The sequence below is a fragment of the Maylandia zebra genome, linkage group LG15 (assembly GCF_041146795.1).
Source record: "Maylandia zebra isolate NMK-2024a linkage group LG15, Mzebra_GT3a, whole genome shotgun sequence".
Classification (NCBI taxonomy): domain Eukaryota; kingdom Metazoa; phylum Chordata; class Actinopteri; order Cichliformes; family Cichlidae; genus Maylandia; species Maylandia zebra.
In genome coordinates this window covers 14,207,500-14,229,503 of record NC_135181.1, presented here as the reverse complement: position 1 = coordinate 14,229,503, position 22,004 = coordinate 14,207,500, and the positions used below count along the sequence as shown (strand labels likewise).

The window sequence follows — 22,004 nt, the reverse complement described above, 5'->3', positions numbered from 1 at the left end:
AATTTTGGAACCACAGGAGTCGCCACCTGTTGGCCAGCAGAAAGAATGCAGATATTTTGGCAAATTTTTGGCACCCAAGCTATATTGTTCTTTAAAAAACAAAAACAGCATTAACTAGTTTGATGTCAACACAAGAGCCTTGACAAAAGCCTGCACTGATGTACACAAAGAGTAATGTAAAATATGTAAACAATGGACACAATGCTGGCAGATAGATACGGAAGTGCACACCCTAGTTATTACTTTGTTTTCATGCAAAATACAATCGCTGTACACATAATGGCACTGATAACATGACTAAAAACAGGTCTTTCTGGTCATATTTCACATATCAAGGGTCCTTGAAAGCACCAACACAGGCACTTGTTTGAACTTGGGCTGTTTCATGATCTGAATGAGCTGTCAACCCCCTGGATACCACTGATAAAACTTCACAGCTAAACTTTTACCAGCCAAGTCGATTTGACCACTTGTCAGAAACAGATTAGACTTTTTAAGCTTTGCTAAACCTTACAGAACACTGATAGAATTCACTGGATCAAATGGACCACGATCCACCCACTATCATTAACACTAACATGAGCACATTTAGTAGGCGACTCACCTTGTGCATGATGATTTTACGCTGAGCAGGTTCTGCCATGTCGATCATTCTTTGGACAACGTAGTTGGCGTACTGGTCTTTCATCATGGTGTACAAAGCGCTGTGGGGCCCGTCTTTCTGGCAGCACACTTCATCTATCAGCAGAGCTCTCTCTGCACGCGAGGAGTGGATCACACACTTCTCCACCACATTACTGGGGGAAAAATAAGCTACTGTTACTCAAGTTTATAACTGAACAGATGGAAGCAGAGAGATGCCAGCATATTAGAATCATTTTCTTTTGTTTTTGGCATCACGTGGTATGTATGCATGTGTGTTAGCAAACTGTAATTATTGGGCACAGTGGACTGGATAAGTGTTCAAACAGCTCAATTCGTTTAAGGTTTTGCTGACCCCAACTGTGAGGCAAGGGCAGGTTGTTAATGGGGTAAACTTGAATTTGGGAAATATAAAGGAGGATTACTATGACCTAGTTTTACACCTGACACGTGCAGGAACAGGTTATGTTTGATAAGAAAACAACATGTACAACATTACCACCTACTGACTATAGAAAATTCCAGTTAATCCTCCACTGGACCATCCCAATAACAGCATCTAGTTGTTAGAGTGTCTAAGCCCTTTGTCTATCAGCTTACAATCTACCAGAGACAGGTTTTTAGGAGAGGGGACCACTATTCCAAGCTTAATTTTTTTTCCCCCTGTTGGCTAACAGGATCAGTTTTACACAGCAATTTATTCCTAAAGCTGAGAACATTTATTGATTAGAATTCCAAACTTTTTCCAAAGAAATGAAACATGAAACACAAAACTCTAAACATATGCAATGATGGCCCACTGAGTCAGTCTTACCCACTGCTCCATGTTACACTAAAGAGGATATTAGTCATTTACACATTCTTACAGCACTTTTCTACAAGTTACAAGGATCATTTTTCCCATCAAACACTCATACACTTGTATAGTGCTGTTTAATTGCAGCAGTTATGTTAAGTTTGTGAGCATCTTATTTTTTCCTAATATTACAGCTCATCTTTTAAATGTATAAAATATACCACTCTGCTGCCAGCAGACATGTATTTTTACAAATTGGCAGCACACACCACCATTTTTAATGGTAGCAAGACTGGAAAACCTTGTATTACGAAACAAGTAGACAACCACTTTTGTTTAACTACAGGAACTGAACGTGGAAGTCGTTTTGTAGTACTGGCTACCAGTAGAGGATTTGCCCTCATCTTTTGGCACCTCCCTTTAAAGATCCCCACAGTGGATCATCTGCCTCCATCTCGCCTACTTAGCCAACATCCTTTGCCCCGCATATTCACAATTATCGTGAGCCATATAATTAAATTACTCAAACTAATATAAATTAAAGGTCCAAAGTCGGCCTAAAGTCATGTTTGCTCACTGACAAACACATCACATCCACAAGAGCGAAAACCAACATGACCGCCATAACAACTCGTGCAGACACATTTAGTTCAACATAGACTTGTCTTTTAAAATATCTACTTGCCTAATGTACTCACATTAAGAAAGCACTTTTCTATTCTTATGGACCACTCAAGGCACTTCACTGCATATCTCATCTTAACCAAGCATTCAATCATAATTTTATGCTATACACTTCAAGCACTGTACCTGCCTAAAATGAATATCTTCAGAGTGTGAGAGGAAGCTCGAGGAAACCCATGTAAGCACAAGGTGAACTTACAAACTCCATACAGCAAGGCCTGAGCCAAACCGGAGATTCACTTGTTGTGAGGTGATAGCAGTAACCACTGTACCATCATGCCACCGCCTATACATTACAAAAGAATTTACTCCAAGCTAAGCAAATGGACACTTGCCCTGGACAATCTCTGCTTTGAAAACAAAGAAACCTAAAATTCAGCATTCCCATCCTACTCGACTCAAGAAAGATCTAGGTTATGAACTTCCTGCTATTGTTACCACATGGTTACTGATAAATTATCTCTTATCAGGTCCAAACGTGAGTCGTTAAACTGCATGTTATAAACCTACTATTAACCGGTTTTTACAAATGTAAACACTCGAAAGATGTAGCAGAACAACAACAGCGTATCGACTGATCTTCAGATGATATGCATCAACTTATGTTCCTTAGTTATGCTAGTGCAAATCACTCACATCTCTGTCCTCACACCAGCAGAAGTGTGAAGAAACACAGCTGCTCTAATATTGACAGTAATGTGAGTGCTTTCCCTCCCACAACAGAATATTTATTTATTTTCACAATCATTTCACGAAATTAACTTTAGAATATTCACGGTCTGCCCTGTTAATGTCAAAATCCGCAAACAATATACAGCCCACTCTTAATCCATACAGACTGCTTAGTTTACCTTGCAAATTTATGCTGGCTCAGGACAAGAACCTTCCCGCGCACCTCTGCCACTATCTTGCTCTTATCTTCTGGTCTGCCATGCTCCAAAACATGCTGAATGACGTAGTTACCGTACTGATCCTGCAGGAGGCAACAGAGGTGTAAGGGCAAGGCAAAGTCATCCCAACAAGATTAATCACAACAACAAAAAAACAAACAAACTGTGAGATACAACTGAACATGATTGATACTCATGCACTACTTTTTCACCCCCATTGGCCTCGATTGATAAGGTAATCATGCAACTCTACAATGATTGGCCGATGAATGAGCGACACCTCCATTTGTAGTATTTCGAATACCCTTACGTCATCACTGCGGAAGGTCAGACAAAACAGATGCTGCTGGTTTGTGTTGCTGACCAGGTAACACAACCAATAGCATCTTTGCCCCTTCAGAAACGGGTGATAGACAGTTACGGGTGTAATTTTAGTGCGGCAAGATGGAGACAAAAAATGAACTGACCAAACAACAAATAACACCACTCAACTGCCAAGCTTGTTAAAGTGGTAATTTGTTGAGTAGGTAATGCGAACTCCACCTTTAAATTTGAAGTATTTGCCTCCCAAACCATTTTCTGTCAATCTGTTTTAACATGAACTTGCATTATGTTGGTTTTAAAACACCATTTGTGAACTATTTGGTTATAAGAGTTTCAAACTCCTAGATTTGAATCAAACAATTATAATTTTAGCAAAATGAGAATTAAAAAAAAAAAAAAAGAAAAAAAAAGAAAAAAGGGAAAAACAGACTGATCAAAAAATGCTGTAGGCAAAAGAGGGATCATCAGACAGCAGATTAGCATGTCCCTAAATCCTCTGGCATAAAGCAAGAAGGGAGGAAAAAGGAAGAACAGGCAGCTCAGTGGGTTAGGAAAGGACCATAAGGGTTGGGAGTTGGAAAACTATTTAAATGTTAAATTAGATTCTTTACAGAAGAAAAGATTAAAAAAATAAAGAGGGAAAAAGGAAGTGAGCACAGGGACATCCGCGATAGAGGCAAATTGCTCTGACCTTGAACAGTGCATCACGGGACACTGTATAATATGTTTTGGGTGTCATCTCCAATGAAACGCCTTGATATTTCTAGATGGAATAAGTGAGGGGGGCAGGTGGATGTTTAAATAATCACATATGTCAGATGTAATGTCAGCTAACAGCACAATTACATTCATCCTTACACTTAGCAGACCACAACTACACAGGAACAATGACAGGCTAAAAATATGAAATGTTCAAACATGAAGGACGCATGCAAATACGCGACATAAAATGATAAATGTCAACAACGATCAGTCGCAGCTAGCAAAAATAAGGAAGTTTAAAATGGGACAGAGAGGAAACTGATGTGCACACCTGGCCCAGCTGTTCAGAGTGCTGATGAAGCTCTTCCAGGATGGGCAGAGTTTGCTCCTGGGTGCAGTGCTCCAAGATCCTTTGGATAACTCTGCAGCCATAGGGGTGTGTGGAAAGTACAAAAACCTAGAAAATAAAAACAGTGCTTATTGTACCATGTAGTGAAAGAACATCAGAGGATTTAGATATTAATGCAACCCTACAGCTCACATGAGTCTACAAAAAATAAATTATACTGAATGGTAGTTACGTTATAAGGCAGCTTATTGTATGGCAGCTATTCTAAAAAACAAAAACAACAAACACTAAAAAACAAAATAATAAAAACCCACCTGTCCTTGGAAGGCATCAATAATGAACTGAAGAGCCTGAGGCTGGACACATTCAATGCACTTCTGTACCACATGGTTCCCATTCTGGTCTTTCACACACTTCAGCACATGGCCGTCAAGCTCACGGACAATGTCGCTCTAAATGGAAGAAAATGATATCAAATTAAATCAAAGCCTTTAATATGAAGGACGAATAAAATGCTTTTCAATAGAAAATAAAACTGTTATAAAGAAGTGAAATCTCACTTACAATTACCTGCTGGTCTGAGGAAATTGACTCCAGGGCTTTCTGAATGACCCTGCAACCATACATCTGCAACGCCAGGGGAAGGACGTGTCCGCGGATACGGGTCGCTAAAGCAAGTTTCTGTTCTGCACTTCCAAACTGAGACAACATAAAAAATATATTATATATGCCGGAATCTATTACAATATGAGAGTAATTTATTATAAATGGAATCGAGTTTAGTTTATACTGTGCAGTTACTCAAAAGACACATGGATGAACTTTAACACTCCCAACCTCAAAGAACTTTTGGATGACATAATTCCCAAATACATCAGTCATCAGTTGGTATGCTGCTTGCAAAATCTCTCCAAACACCATCTGTCTCTCAGCAGGAGTGGCCCTCTCTAGCTTCTGCTGGATAAATCTAGATTGGAGAAAGCAGGGAACGATTAAAAAGACACTTCAAAGAGTGGACTCATTATAAAAAGTGTAACACTGCAATGTAGTTTTTTGCACGTTTTCTTTTTTGGCTAAGGCTTAAATTTACGAGACCTAAAAGAAATGCATTATTTCCCAAAAGCCTATATATTTAATTGTGCGGTGGCATTTTCAAGCATTAAATTAGGTCCGTCACCTGGATCCGTGCTGGTCTTGAGAGAACTCCACCATGTGTCCAGGCAAGTCACGGAGCTGGAGGTTTGGAAAACGGTTGTTCCTGAAGTCTTCCAATAGGCGGCTGCGTCCAGATGGCATGACATCAGAGCGGCTGTAGCGGGGCCGTGAGGGAGGGAACAACTGGCTGCTGGAATTGAACAGACTGGACGTGCTGCCTGTGCTCCGGTATTTGGCCTCGGCTCCGGGAGCTGCAGAAATGTAACGGCCACTGCCATTTGTCAGGCCACCTAGGATTAAATAAGACAATTTTTAATATTTCATTTACAAGCATCAATTTCACTGAAGGTGCCCCTAACAGGGGATGACAACTTAAAGTTCTATTCTATTTAAGTCACATCCTCACTTACGAACAGGATCAAATGCTTCTTTATTTTCTACCTCAAAAGCAACAGTCGACCAAAAGGTAAACATCCCTTCTTTAGGCTTACCTAGGTGAAGGCTTGAAGAGGATCCATGGGAAGAGGGCAAAGATGGCGGAGGAGTGAGTGGGGAATGACCTGGTGTAAGGCCAATGGGGCTGGGTGAAGAGGAGTAACCCAGGCTGTTATAAAACGGCTGCCCAATGGGAGTTAAACTGCTGCCACCTCGTTTGTATAGGTCAGAACTTGCCAACAGGGAATCCCTGCGGGATACACTGCTACTGGTCGAGCTGGATACTGAAAAAAATCATAAACAAAGCACTTTTAGAACACAAAACTTAAATTTAACACAAGACCATTTTCCTCTCCAAGCAGCACGTTGTTTAGCCACTGACCAGAAGAGCCGAAACCCCCAAGAGCAGAGCCCAGGCCAACGCCAAGAGATCCGCCGGTGCTGCTGAAGCCCAGGGAGGAGCTTGGGGGTGGTGGGGCAGCAGAGGTGTGAGAGAAAAGAGAGCTGCTCTGAGAGGTGTTGGGGACTGATCCAGATCCGTAGAATGAGCTGGAGGGCAGGCCGCTGCTGGGTGGAGGAGCCTGCTGCTGCTGTGGCTGAGGTTGAGGCTGAGGCATGGAGCGGTACAGTCCGTTGGCTGGAGGACCAGACATGTTGTTACCGGAGCCAGATGCAGACACTGCTGCTGCTGATGGAGAGAGATTATTGTGAGAGGTCAAAAGTGAGGAAAGATCACATGAGTGGTACTAATCAAGTAAGAATAGAAAGAAGTGGGTGTGCGGGACAGACATTATAGTAGGCATATCTAAGAAGAAAAAAAAAAAATCCCATCTCTATTAATAATACACACACACATCATTTGCACAACACACCACACAGAAGCGCTCATTAAGTTATCATTTTGAGAAGAGGACATCTATACAAATCAGATCGCTACATGTGTGCATGCAACTGTGCCTACTCAAAACAGCAGATCTGGCAGATTGCTAGAGAACTGCTAAGTGGGTGAAGTCGTTTTACCATAGATAAACACAAATGACAAGCTCAAATATAAACAAATAATAAAAAGCAGAATTAAACATAAACATATTCAGCTATTTTTGGGAGAGCCACTTTTGCATTTTAAACCATCAGCGTGAACACACTTTGTAGAAGCTGGGACTTCTTGGCTGAATCATTTTTTCCACCTATATTTAAAGGTTACTGCTTATGTGTGGTGATTAAACTCGGGGTAAGAGGCTTGGGAACATATTAAAGTAATGAATTTATTCACTAAAATAGCTAAATGAAACATTGCTCGGTGTGTGTCCTCCCCACACGCAGAGTAGAGACAGCAGTGGTAACTGCAGGAGACAAACACTGCGAACAGACCAAATTTAAACCAAACTATGTGATCTGCTTATCTGATCAACGTCACATTTGGTTTTGTGAAGGTGTCAGTGGACAAAATAGGAGACATAGTCCACAGGAGATGGAGAGTGATCTTTTTAGAGATTTGAATCAGATAAAATACAGTCACCGAATTCCAAATAATCATCTCTAATGCAATTAGATTAGCTAAATGTGAGTTATATAGTGCCAAATCACAACAGTTACCCCAAGGAACTTGAATGCAATGTAAAAACCCTACAACAAACCATCCACAGATCCCCTCTGAGCAAACAGTTGGTGACACAGGAGAGGAAAGAATTCCTTAATTAAAACAAATGTTTTAAAAAATTCCTACCAGCTTGTGCCGCTGCATGGTTGATAAGAAGTGGGGTTTGGACTAGACGAACAGGCCCACCCAGACCGGTGCGGGCACCAGGGCCCATTACCAAAGCTCCAGTCTGGTCATAGTAAGCTGCAGGGGCCAAAACCTGATAACCTGAGGAAGAAACAAGACACACAAAGAGGAGAGAGTTAGTAATTACAGTTTACTACTACTACACAACATACTTGGAGTGTTGTTAGAAACAGTGTTTCAGTATTTTGTAACTACTACTCACACACTGTATACACTTAATGTGAACCAATAAGGGAAAAAAAAAAAAAAAGTATTTGCTTGTGAGTGTCTTTGGCTACATTGCAGTATAGCATAAGTATGAAATGGTAGACCAACCAGGCATTCCTGTGTATGCCAACGCAGGGTTTGCAGCAGCTGCTGCAGCTAGGGATTCCTGCTGGCTTTGCTGGCCTTGCCCAGGTGTAAGAGGTCGCTGGTTGGTTCCAGTGCGCATCACCTGGCAGAAACGGTTAAAAATACTGTTACTGGCTTTGTACTGAAAGGGAAGCAATCTCAACTTGTTGTCACAACAAGTGACTAAATGAGGAACAGCTAAAATATAGCTAACGTGTTTTACCACGACTGTGTGGTTTGATCAGACGTCACGAGTTGCTTGGAAACATATACAACCAACCCCAGGACAGTTCTGAATCAAATGCACAACTGATGGATCTACGCCGCAGAAGCCCCGCCCACTTTTAACTTTTCTAAATTTTAACAGCAGGTCTTCATGGATGACTCATTTTCAGGGTCATCCTGTCATCATAAACATTCTGCACATGATAACTGGTCACAGACAGATGACTGAAACCAAATCCTGACGCACATTTTTCATACAATCATACGAGGCCAATGAAGTAGGGAATTAATACTGGTTAGAGAAATTATTCCTACCTGTGGTTGCCCTGGCCCTGGCCCTTGACTGGATGCTTGCTGATTGGCCGAGTGATTGGCAGTAGATGCAGGCTGCTGCTGGAAAAGATTAGCTGGGTACACACCCCAAGGGACGCCGTAGTACTGTGGTGGAACAACTGTGGGGCCTGGAGGAGGGGAGAGGGAAAAAAAAAAAAAAAAAAAAAAAGAAGAAAAAAACCCCCACACATCTGAAGTTATACATTGGATCTGGGCAGAAGATAATCAAGAGTAAAAGAAATAAAATAATAATGATCTGTTGGATTTCAATGAGAACTTGCGGATGAACATGTGCCATGTGATCACCTGCAAGCGTTGCTGCTGCTGCCAACCCAGCAGCAGTGTAGGGATCAGCTCCAGGTGGGGCAGCATTAATGATGTAAGGGTTTGGCACAAACGCAGGAGCAAGGCCAGCTGAGTAACATGAGGAAGAACAACAATATAATTCTCATTCAAAAGTCTACGCAACTCAAACAGAGACAACCTGAGAGACAAAGCAGTTAAACAATACTGCAAAAGAATCTGTCTCACCAAGATGCTGCTGCTGGGCTGCAGCCAGTGCATATTGTTGCTGCTGAGCTGCAGTGAGCTGTTGAACAGTCAATGGATTAGACCTCTGGAACAACTGGAAAAAAATAAATAAATAAAAATCAACAAACTGCTCACAACCTGCAGAGCAAGCTACCAAACAGACTTTGTGCATTTAACAGACCTGCTGCTGAGAGTTGTAGTCAAACAATCCAACTGGAGTCCCTGAAGAGTCCACCTGAATCTGATTACCAGCATAGTCAAATTGTAAGGACTCCACACCAGCTTGCTGCTCCATACCGCCCATGTTCTGGGCCTCCTGGTTCTGGAAATCCTCAGCTTGGACCTTGTTTTGGGAGGGGTTCTGCTGTTGGAGAGCATGAGGGTGGTGGTGCTGCCCCATCATCTCCAAACCTGTCTGACTGGGACCCATCCTCTCCACAGCCTCAGTGGGAGAAGCTTGACGGCTTCCAGGAGTTGGGCTAAAAGAACAAAAAAACAAAAACAAAAAACAAGTTGAGTTTAAAAAGGACCACCATATTTATACACAACTGTTATTTGGGGGCAAAACAAAAGTCTAAAAACCCTCAAATCAACTTATAAATGTTCATATTTACACCGTCTGATATTTTATATTTAGTTTTTAACTGAAAAGCTATATATACTATATTAGAGATAACCAGTAGAAAATGGAAAAAATGTTAACTTGTACCATTGTAAAAGGAAAACCTACTTGAAGTCTTTACAGTCTCTGTCCATGCCGTTCAGCAGACCTCTTCCATTGGCTTTAGTAGGATCACTCTCCTCTCCCACCTTCATCTCAGGGCTTTTGTCGTCTTCAAAAGGCGACACCTTCTCTTGCGCATCACTTTTCTCTCTCCCATCTTGGTCAGCATCTCCTGCACCCTGTGTAAATACGAAAGACAGAAAAACATTTAGACAAAGAAATGCAATCTCCACTTTTGGTAAGATCGATGAGATGCATGAGTTTGGCTTACATAGCCTCCATTCCTGTAGCGGCCATCCATCTTGTCACCAGGGGACGAACTCAGGACGTACTCCACCATGCTCACGCCGAGACCTCCGCCTTCTGAGCGAGGTGAAAGCACAGAATTGGCATCACCATTGCCATGGAAACCCTGGCCTGGCCGTCGCTGCACCATGATTGGCTGAGACACTGAATGATCTGAACGAAAAGTCGTAATCAAATACAGTGGCAAGCGAAGTGAACCCGTGGAATTACATGTTCTTCTGCGTTCACTGGTCAGAAAATCTGATTTGATCTTCATCTGAGTCACAAGTAAACACAAACGTGATGTTTGACCCAAACAATCTCTTATGTCCTTCTTAGAAGGACATAAGAGGTTTTTCCCTATGTTAATACTGTCCATATGTACATAGCGCTGCAGAACTGTACCACCCCCCCCAGCATGTTTACACTGAGTAGGAGATGCTCTGTATCTCATTGTACAACTGTATAGTGACAATAAAGGCATTCTATTCTATTCTATTAAAACTTTAGATTGCTGGTAGAAAAAGTAAGGGAACCCTTGGATTTGACAAGTGACTGAACCTCCTGTGGCAGCAGTGATTTCAAAGGTTTTCTGCAGCCACAATCAGGAGGAAGTTTGAGTCATTCTTCTAGAATTGTCTCACTTCAGCCATGTTGTCAGGAATGAATCTCTAGCGTGAATTATCCTCGAGGTCATTCTTCAGCACCTCTATTAGATTAAGAAACTGGGCTCTGACTGAACCGTTAGACCTTCTTCTTGTAAAAGGAACCTATTATACTTTAGCTCATTTTCAGCCATATGTGAATGGGCACAATGGTCAGTGCTCATAATAAACATGCCTATTTCAAATAATCAGCTACGGTTAGTAAGTAATCCCTTAATGCCATACGCTCAGGATTCAGACTGTTCTAAATGGTTAATTTCATTTTCCCCCCACTCTTAGCTCTGTGTGAGGTCACTTAGAGCAGATGTGCTTAATATGGTCATCTCATGCACACATATCTGGCTGCAAGCTCAGCAGCTCCACTCACCTGCTGTTCTAACCATCCGTTTACGAGGGACAACCAATCAGATAAATGTTGGATAAAAAGGGACAAATGAGATAAATGAAGAATAATTTGAACTCAGGCAAAGGAAGCGCAGGCTTTACTTTGCAGTTTAGCTACATCATTCAGTACTGCAGTAGTGCTGTAAAGGATCAAAGTACTCCTTTAGCAAATATCAGGCAAGGTTTTATGGACAGCAGTGGCGTTCTAACCAGCGATTTAACTACCCATCATGTCCACGCAACGATTGTGATTGGCCTGTTCAGTACTGCCGATTCTTCCTGTGCATATCCAGCTGCTTTTTTGCTGTAGTTTCTTAATTCATCAGTGAGAGAATAACTGTCATCACTTCAATATAAGGAATAATGATCATAGCATCAATGTAAGGATTCACAAATGTCTGCAAATTCCTGCAGGCAGGTTGTTGAACCTATCAGAATAGATGTGAGGGAATGCAGCAGGTGAAAAAAAAAAAAAAAAAAAAAAAAAAAAACTTGAGTGGGAATTAAAGACGGGACAAAAAGCCCCACCATTTTATTGGTTTCTATTGGATGACTCCGCATACAAATGACTAGGACATAACCATGAGGTAATCCGCACAGAATGTATTTTGCACAAGTGTAAATGCCGCCAATGAAGTCAGGCACTTACACAGGCTACACCACAGGCTCTACAAACACTCACTGCAGATCAGAATCAGTCCTTACTGTCCTAACCAGGAATGATTTATAGATGGTATTCGTGAAGGGAGATGTTTACCATTTTCTAACATAGCCTAGTCAAAATGCACCATGATATATAATTGAAAATAATTGTGTGTGTGTGTGCAATTTCAACAAAAAATAAAAAAGCAGAAAAAAAACCACCCTGGTTTGTTTATAATTGTAACTCAGATGAAGATCTGACCTGATTTTAAGACAAATTCCAAAGGGTTCACTTGCTTTTTCTTGCCACTGTATTTATATCATTCTAATAGTATTTATATCAAAACGTTATAGCTGGCAGGCACCTGTGAAAACTGAGATATTCCATTCCCAAACACATGACTGGAACAGATATCTTAACCACATATGTAATAATTAATTAATTAATTAGAGAAAAGACATTTTAGAAGACACTCACGAGATGATCCCCATGCATTGTCTCTCCACTCTTCTCCAAGAAGCATTCCTTTCCTGCCATCTTTGGCCAGCTCATCAGAATCCCAGAGCTTTTTTGCTGGCAAAAGCTAAGAAAAAACATAAACAGCGTTTCTGAATGGTGTAGAAAACCATTTGCATTTATGATTCCAAACTGCGAGTGCAAAGGGAGACGTATTTTCGACTCCATATGTGAATGAGATGTTTGAGAACAGAATGTTTTGAGGACAAGTTAAACTCACTAATAATTAATTGGCATAATTGGAAGATATCAGGAGAAATCACTTAATTGAACAATCTAAGCTTCAATTAGACTGTATTTGTACACAGACATGGGGAGTCACTGACTACTAATTCATAAGAATTTTTTATTGACATAGGATTCAAATGTTTATTATTTAGTGTAAGTTGGACTAATTACCTATTATAGACACTAATTACCTATAATTGGGGCTATTACACTCAAGACCTTTGAGCAACTCTCAGTTAACTTCAAGTCAGTTCAATAATGCTTTTCTAAAGAATCCGTACAGGTTTTCTGCTTCAGACTCCTCTTAAAACAGATTAAATTCTAACTGGAATCTTTTTCCCCCTAGAGTGCTCTGGCGAGGCAAACAAGTCAATGACCCAATCCACACTGCCAGGAAAAAAGGCTGGTTGAGCTTGAAGATTTCTAGGAAAGTCGTGCCAAGTTTTATGACCATTGTTAACAAGATTTGTCATTAGTAAGAAAGTCAATGCTGCAATTGATGCTTTAACCAAACACCAAGTAAACAATTTATTTGCTTAAGCGAACCGGCTATTTTAGTCTTCTTGTTTCATAAAATGAGAAAAACACTCCTATACAACACAGTTTTACCATCACTGTACACTGCACATAGATTTACATGCAGCAGCCTGGGGGGTGGGGGGGTCTGAGACATAAAATATGAGAAAATGTAACTACATCAGTGTAGCACACAGAGGAGCACAAGGCGTTTATCGTTTATAAAAAATTATTTGTAATAGCGTTAAGTCAAAAAGCTTTCAGAAAACCCTTTATTAGGAAAACAAACATTTATTGTTGTTCAGTTGTTTCTGTATTGTGCATATGCTTGCTAACAATAAAACAGGGACAGGTGAGGGTTTAATGGATTTCAATCAAAGGTAAGATGAACTAGTTTACAATAAATCTGTATTTTAAAGACTGTGGTGGTGGTGGTGGTGGTGGTGGTGCAAACATTGAAGCTTTAAAACTAATTCAGCATTTCTATAGTTTCTGTAAAATAGCAACCTGCGGATGTGTACAGTCACTTTTCAATTCTAGAGCGGCGGGGAAAGAAGAAAATAATTAAATAATAATCACAGAAAACTGTATAAGAGTGAGGAGAGTGAACGATATGCAGACAAAAACTGTTCTTACCTCTCCCATCCCCCTCGACTCCAAAGCAAGAGCTTGAAAATCATAGTTCATTTCATCCACTGCACGGACCTGAGACAGATTTAAAAAAAAAAAGGTTTTTCATGAACATTTTAAATTAAACAGCAATGATTTAACAAAATGTAAACTGTAAAATTGTACCTGCAATGCTAAAGAGTGCTTGTTGTAAGAATATGTGACAATTCAATAGAATACATAAACATTCATAGCAAAAAACTAACATTTATTCTTTAATCTGTGCAATTGTTTATACATTACATAACATTCTGGTTTTGTGAAATAAGCCAGACATGAATTATGACTTATACAGCATTTTGAATATGCTGTTAAGCCAATAAGAGAATGTTGTTTAATTCTCTTACATGAAATCCCAAAGCAAATAGTCCTGACTGTTCGACTTATGTTAAGGTATCTGACACGATCATTTAGCTTTGGTTATTGCATGACCGCCCCCCAGCCCACTATACACGATGTGTTAAGGAAAAATGAAAATGAAAATAAAAATCTGAGAAGGACCTTTTTAAAAAAACATTTTTAGACTAGGACCTATGCAGAGCTAAATACAAAAAAAACATCTGCACAGACTACACATGATGATTTATAAAGAGAGGCGATTACACTCGTTCTTCTGCAGGGCACAATAACTTGCTTGTATGAAACAGAATAGTTTGAATGAAGTTTGAAAGAAAAAAAAAATGAAATAACCTAAACACGAGACGGGGCTTTGTATGTAGCAACAAAAAAAGCTGCAGAGCAGCTTAAACTACTGTTGAGACAGGATGTGAGGTGTGGCTATTAAATGACAACACAAAGACAGGTTTTGAAATTAAAAGAGGATTGGTTTCCAGTGCACCATTGGCTTAACATTACTACAGACAGATTATAGACATTTCTCAATATATGGTCAGCAAAAAAGAAGCCACAGCTGTGGGAAAATATCTCCATCCATATCAGTATGCTGAGCTGTCCTAGTGAAGCCATTTCTGGCCAACTACATGTCAATCCTCCTTATTAATCTGATCCAAGTACCACGCAACTTTATTTATTTTCCTTCAAAATCACATTTGCGTTTAAGAGAAGCACTTCCAAGTCTGATCCAACAGTGTAGAATAAAACCATGAAGCCTCTTAGACCACTAATGGAAGAAGACTTACTACGCTGCTTTGATCACTGAAAGCCCCGAGTGCAGCAGTCTGTAGGTGCAGAAGGGGAATAATTTGAAGGGGAACAGAATTAAAAGACAAGCTTTCTTCATTAAAGTTTAATTGCAGCATTTATTTCATTATTTAATAACCACACTTTCTATTACAACTCTGGCTCAGTCAACATGGTGAGACTCACACCCCTGTTGTGCTGACACAATGGCCAAAACTATAATCTTGCTGATGTCTGTTGTAAATCAGAAGCAGTGCTATGGCTTTTTAATACTTGTAGTAACAGACTGGTGATCTCTGAAATCTGCACTCCAACCTTCACCTCACGTTTGACTGGGCAAACGGCTGTGGACAGACCTGTCTGTAACTCCAATAATGACAAAGTACTACATTTAAACAACAGATTGTTTACTTGCTGTTTATACCAATATAACAATCAGTGAAAATTGAGGACTTGTTCTGTCTGGTAATTATACTAAACTGCACATCACCGCATGCCTTAGCTCAGTAAAACAAAAAACAAACCAACTCTTTACCTGATCGATATGATTGGCATCCCCAGTAGGCCAGCGATGCTTGCTAGGTGTGCAACTTACAAGCTGCTCCCCAGGCTGCCTCTGAAAGAAGTACCCTACTGTGGCGTCATCCTGAGACCTCCCGCTCAGCGGGGGCTGTGGGGTACCTGGGGTAGGGTTAGGAACCCTGTCCATGCCCTGTATGTGTGGCCCTCCAGGAGCCTGACCAGCTCCGCCAACTGTGGCTAGGGGCCCTCCGCCATGAACTCGGACACCCCCAGACTCAGGAGCACCATTTGCATGCAGCATCCCACCTCTCGTCTCCTGCCAGGCCACGTCATTCATACCTAGGATGCTGCATGGAATGCTCATTCCACGGGAAAGCCTAAAAAACAACAACAACAAAAAAACAGACAAAGTAAGATTTACTCACTGAAATGTATATTTTCTTATTTCAATTTCACTTGCATAAAATTGAAAGAAATCTTATTAGAGGATATAGTATCTCTGTGTGTCCTGTACAATTACATATAAATGACCAATAAGAAACACTAGGTTATAAAAGACTCAGATGTAATTTTAATTTCATTATACAATGTAATGTAGCACCCATTACAATTTGGTGTTTACGGCATCATAATTGGCTTTTATGAAAGCCCATGCTATTATAATGCGACCATCGTGGACTTATTAAATCCTCCTTGAGCCTTCAGACAAAAATCAGCTTTTACATCCCATTAAAGATGTTCATCCAAAAGAATAATAAAATGATAACTAATGCTTTTAATTTTCCTCGCTGGGACAAGACTAATTCCCGAGCTGCTAACAACACGCCAGGGATATAGTTGTCTAATTCTGCTTAACTATTTGTGCTACAACAGGTTAGTAATGTTTTGTTAAATTAAAAAGATCGGGCCAAGAACGAAACAAGCGACTGACATCGATGTTGGTGGCTTATAAGAGCAACACCGCTCGGTAACGTTGTCGTTAGCCAAATTCTAGCTGGTGACCATACGACTGGGGATACCAGCAATAAAGCTTCGACTACCACACAGACATACACGCATAAATGCAAATATTCAGCGATAGCCACGACTGATTCCTGAGATGATGTAACGAGCTTGCAACAACGTATTCAAATTTGAAACTGTTCATTGTGGCACACCAATTAGCAGCTTGGCTAGCTAGCCTAGCCTAGCCAGCAGCAAGCAAGCCGCTGTAATAATAAGGAAGCTACCTTAACGACTTTCAGCGGGGATTTGCGTAAATGTTTATTTATTTATTTATTTATTAGATTGTGTTTGCTTTGTTGCCTCGCTTCTTTTTATTGTTTACTTTTTCCCCCTCATGTATTTCTGCTAGCGGAAATCGAACATGATTAAAGCTAACCATTGGTTCTCTGGAGCTAACTAGCTAGTGCTAACCGCAAAGGGCCTGTTGTGTTTATTATTGGTGAGACATCAAAGAAATTCGCTTAATTCACTGCTGTTTTATAGTCAGCGGTTGGCTTTGCATGTTAAATAGAACACATTTTCTCGACTTATTATCCGATATTCACTGTACACAACACGTTACGGCCATCTCCGAGAGCTAACAAACGCTAATAGCCATGTTGCTGTTGTTAGCTAAAACATCAGCCAAACACTGAGTGGCTAAACAACATGGCCCCCCTTCAAGTTCCAAACAGAGGGGCCTTAACCGCTAAACAAAAGGGGAAATACTCGCACGGCGGCAACCGCTTCCAAAGCAGTCCCCTTACACAGCTTTGGATTCGGTTGTGAACAGATGTGAGGGCATACTCACGCGTTGTCGTGTCGAGAGAGGATCTGTGCTTGTTGCACGCCGTCAACCCGATTCTATATTGTTTTGTTTCCTTGGAGAGAGAGCGGTGATTTAGCAAAGCTTGGTAGTCAAAGCTAACAGTTGTCTACGCTAGTGCCCCCTCCCTGTAAATAGCGTGAACTACGTAGACATGCGTATAACAATGTCAGTGTCAATTTGCCTTCCCAGCGTGCCTTTTGAGCACCAAACCCCCCTGTGTTAGGCAACCTAATATGTGGTATCATAGAAATTAGTCTCAGAGACACTTCCCCACCCAAAATCACTCTCACATTTCATAGGATAAACTGGCTTAGTCTGAATGAATCCTCATTAGACAGCCGGCTCATGTCATTTTGTGAACAAAATGCTGACTCAGTAATAAAAGTAGCAAGCCAATGTGTCCGGGAAGCTTATTTGAAAGGGAGGTTTCAAAGAAGAAGTACGTGTATATTTATCGTCATCGTGCTGTGATTTTAGTTGATTTCGCCTGATTCTCAGTCGGGTGGATCCTCGTGGTCAGTGACCCCTCCCTCCTCCAACGCGAGAAAAACCCGACGGGACCCAATCACCTTTTCCTTTACAGACGGTGATCTCACCTCCCCATTTCCGATTGGATTGCTATATTTAGGAAAACGCCTTACGCTTTATAAAGAGATTGCTGTAGTTTGTGGCAAAAGGCTCCGGAGTTAGTGGAAAGGACTGACTTGAGGGACGAGTTTGACCAGTATCTGCTTAGAGTTTAAAAGCTACTGGACTTGACACGACTAAATATTTACAACTGCCGACTTTGGACTGAGCCGCGTTTGAGAGCGAGAACTGGGAGAGGCAGCAATGGCAGACATACGAAAGAAACTTGTCGTGGTGGGCGACGGTGCATGTGGGAAAACATGTCTACTGATAGTATTCAGCAAAGACGAGTTTCCAGAAGTGTATGTCCCGACTGTGTTTGAGACGTACGTGGCGGACATAGAAGTGGATAACAAGCAAGTCCAGCTGGCTTTGTGGGACACAGCCGGACAAGAGGACTACGACCGGCTGCGGCCGCTCTCCTATCCGGACACCGACGTCATTCTGATGTGCTTCTCGGTGGACAGCCCGGACTCGTTGGAAAACATCCCTGAAAAGTGGGTCCCTGAAGTGAAACACTTTTGCCCGAACGTACCCATCATATTAGTGGCCAACAAGAGGGATCTCCGCAACGACGAGAACGTGAAGAATGAGCTGTCTCGGTTGAAGCTGGAGCCAGTGAAAACAGAGGATGGCCGGGCCATGGCCACGCGCATTGGCGCATATGACTATTTGGAGTGCTCAGCTAAAACCAAGGAGGGGATCTGGGAAGTATTTGAAACGGCAACACGGGCAGCTTTACAGAAACGACAAACAACCACAGGTGGCTGTTTCAAATGCTGTGTTTTAATGTGAACTGACTCTGGCTTGGGCGGGGGGCTACTGGGACGCGCAAGAACAGACGTTTCCTGCGTTGGGGTCTGTGTCTGGGCATGTGAGGGCAGTGACCATTGTTCGGACACTCCCTCGAAGTCGGATGCCTTTGCTTGAACCAAAACCGATGACTGCAAACGGAGCTGATTGGAACACACACGAATATCTGATGGCGGGTGTAATGTGGGGGGGAAATACACTGGTTATGGCATGTTGGCATGTTCTTTTTGGGGTCACATGATCCCAGTCTGACTGGAAAAAAAAAATCACAAAGCGTTTGATTTCAGTGGGCGACTTTTCAATCCCCTTCTGCATCTTCTCGTGTAGACGAGAAGGCCTGCTGGAGAGTCGAGATGACTCTGCTCTCTTTTTTTGTGTTTTAAAGTTTGCATAGGCCACAAGCTTTATTGCCAAGGTTATACTGTGTAACAAGTAAAGCAAAAAGAACAAATGCACTGTAATTTTTAATATGAGGTAATTGAAGTTTGATCTTGCACAAGACCAGGATGCTACAGCAACTCATAGAAAGAAAGCTTGTTAAAACTACAAGTATTGCCAACTTGTTGTTGTTGGTTTTTTGTTGGGTTTTTTTTGGGGGGGGGTTGTGATATTTTAGGGCACTTTTGCAAAGACATTTCATAGTTAAAGGTTGTAATTGGTTATTTATGTTTTTAGAGTTTGTTAGTTTGGAGCACGGCTAAAAATAACGTATAATTTTGATTCCACAGTATTAAATGTCTTTTTCCCTTTCAAATTATGCAGCAGGTTAGATTTGATTCAAGGTTGACAAGACTACACCTGGACCAGTCTTGAAAAGGGCTAACCACAATGTCCTGTAGTTTTGCAGGTTTTCAGACAGAAACTCTGTCAGTATTAAGTGGGAGTCATGTTTTACAACTTTAGTTTTTTATGTTGCTAAGCATGCTTTTACACAAGTTTTAACTCATTTTGGCTAATTTATACAAACACATTGTCTTCTGTACAGCACATCTGAACAGCATCTTTTGAAGCACATACAGTATATAGTCCCATTTCCATCCAGCTGTCTCTGTTCTATCAAACACATGGGGGGGGGGAAACAGCTTGAAGTTTTCTGTTTGGGCACAGCATCATTTAGAGTGGCACGGAGGATATTTCCCAGACACAATTAAGCACTTGAGACGGTGTGGCATGTGATGGTCTTGCTCGGTGAAGGGCGTTTTCTCAAAGTGTCATGAAACTGCTGTTTATGACCCAACAGCATACGCTCATGTGGGATTAAGCCATCTGATGGCAACACTTTATTGAAAGTGTTTCATGCAATTCTATTAGTAGAACACTTATGTAATAGTGACACACACTTAAACTAAAGGGCTTCCCTTTGATTATTAAAACATGAGAAAACGGTAAATGTGAAGTACTAATGATTATAGAGCTGTTAAACTGAATTAAATACAATTGAGAAAGAGAAAGTTTTTTTTTTTCTTTTTTCCCTTTTTCTTAAAATCTCAATGTCTTCCATTATGACAGTGAATGTACCTTAAATTTATGTTGTCAAAAAATGTTACTGAAAGCTAAAATCAGTGTATTTTGAGCTGACTTTTTTTTTTTTTTTTCATTCTTGTGAAAAGGATTCAGATTTTCTTTTTTTCTTTCAGTGTCAACATAAGTGTTGTGTAACTGTCCTCTTGCTTGATAGTGGGAGTGTTTGTTCATATGACTGTGAACATCAGTTACAGAGACTGTTGTTAAGGGTGAAACTCTTACTGTTCATGTTTTGCTCTTTTTACTTGTTATTGGAAACAAAAAAAGATGGATTTTTTTTGCTTTAAACACTTACTTTGTGTTTTACTAAGAAACTGCGCTGCAGGCACATCTGTGTTTAAAAATACTTTCCAGCCGAAGTTACAGTGGCATTTAAAAGTCACATTCCTCCTGTCTGCTGTCTGTTGCTGTCTTTTTTTTTTTTTTTTTTTTGCTGACATACAGCACAGGAATGCATTGTGCTGGACTGGTTAATTTCCCACACCGGCCCCCCTCATGTGCCTCTGATTTGCAATGATTTTAGGTTAGTATTTGTGATAAGATGGTACAGTTTGCGTCTCCTCATACAAAAGGAAATTGTGGAATATGCCAAACCTATCTCTTTGTAAGAGTTTATTTGATGCCATTGGTGTAATTACACAATGCTTTCTGTGGAAGAATGGTACAATTAAAAGAGGGGGAAAAAAAACAGAATGTAAGGGAACAAGTGGTACTGTTCTGGGAAAGTCAATAAAAAAAAAAATCAATGTGTTTCACTAACTGCACTTTTTTCCACTCTTGTCGCATTTTCCTGACACACAGCTTTCTTTCCTTTTATCGTACAAAGAAACATTACGTATACTGATAAAATAGTTGGAACCTGCTGGTAAATTTAGAAAATTCACTCTATTAGTATTTCTTTCTTTATTTGCTTTAATCAGGATCCACTGAACCATCACTTTGATTCAGGCCTTTGAAACAAGAGTAAATCTAATGTACTTGTGTATTTGCAGTTAACTTTTGTATGTTTTGCTGAAAGAAATTTATGCTAGTTCAAAATACCTGCTCTTCAACAAGTGACAACATTAAATAACACTTATACGAAAATGAATAATTCTACCCCACTATACAGATTTATGACCTAAATGCCCAAAATGAACAGTACTGGTAATTGTAAAAATCCTTTTTTGTTAATATTACAATATGTTAAAAATAAATATTTTAACTGCTAAAATATAATTATTGTTGTTAGCCATGAATTTCCACTTTTACCATTTTACAGAAAAGCTGAAAAAATATTTAAAGCACATTATTATTATTTTTACTACAGTTATTTACAAACATTCCTGAATAGAAAAATCAATTTTAGTGTTTGAATGTTATGTTTGGTTCATATTTGAGATCTCAGAGAAGTCCAGTGTACTTGTTCATATTTGGGTAAGAAAACATTGGATTCAGTTTTTCATTTGCCTAATAAATAATAAATAACAGCATCATTTGTTTTAGTTATAAATATATTTTTGATAGATTTAAAAAATATTTGCATTTTCTTGTTTTTATGACAGACAGTCTGATAAATTTGTCGTCGTTCCCATTATTATGAATATGTTTACTTTTAAGAGTCTCATAGTTTACTCGTTCTCATATTATTTGCAAACCCTTTAAAGATTTAAGTTTGTTTATACTTCTAATGACTTATTTATCACGTTATACGAGTCAATAAGCTGTATACTTATTTCACCACTTCTCATGATGACACATAGCCTGTAGC

The 22,004-nt window shown here is 40.3% G+C and overlaps 1 protein-coding gene across 1 annotated transcript in view; it reads right to left on the bottom strand.

Moving 5' to 3' along the window:
* Positions 1-22,004, bottom strand: part of pum2 (pumilio RNA-binding family member 2) — a 39,989-nt gene that overhangs the window by 2,867 nt on the left and 15,118 nt on the right. Inside the window, 23 exon segments of the mRNA XM_004568744.5 lie at positions 605-797; positions 2,974-3,095; positions 4,028-4,099; positions 4,370-4,495; positions 4,702-4,839; positions 4,952-5,086; positions 5,225-5,354; positions 5,565-5,832; positions 6,034-6,261; positions 6,360-6,665; positions 7,704-7,844; positions 8,079-8,199; positions 8,637-8,782; positions 8,961-9,068; positions 9,186-9,279; positions 9,367-9,664; positions 9,916-10,088; positions 10,181-10,368; positions 12,364-12,469; positions 13,783-13,851; positions 15,491-15,854; positions 17,273-17,325; positions 18,077-18,653. Of these exon segments, the coding sequence (XP_004568801.2) occupies positions 605-797; positions 2,974-3,095; positions 4,028-4,099; positions 4,370-4,495; positions 4,702-4,839; positions 4,952-5,086; positions 5,225-5,354; positions 5,565-5,832; positions 6,034-6,261; positions 6,360-6,665; positions 7,704-7,844; positions 8,079-8,199; positions 8,637-8,782; positions 8,961-9,068; positions 9,186-9,279; positions 9,367-9,664; positions 9,916-10,088; positions 10,181-10,368; positions 12,364-12,469; positions 13,783-13,851; positions 15,491-15,854; positions 17,273-17,325; positions 18,077-18,653 (4,156 nt within the window).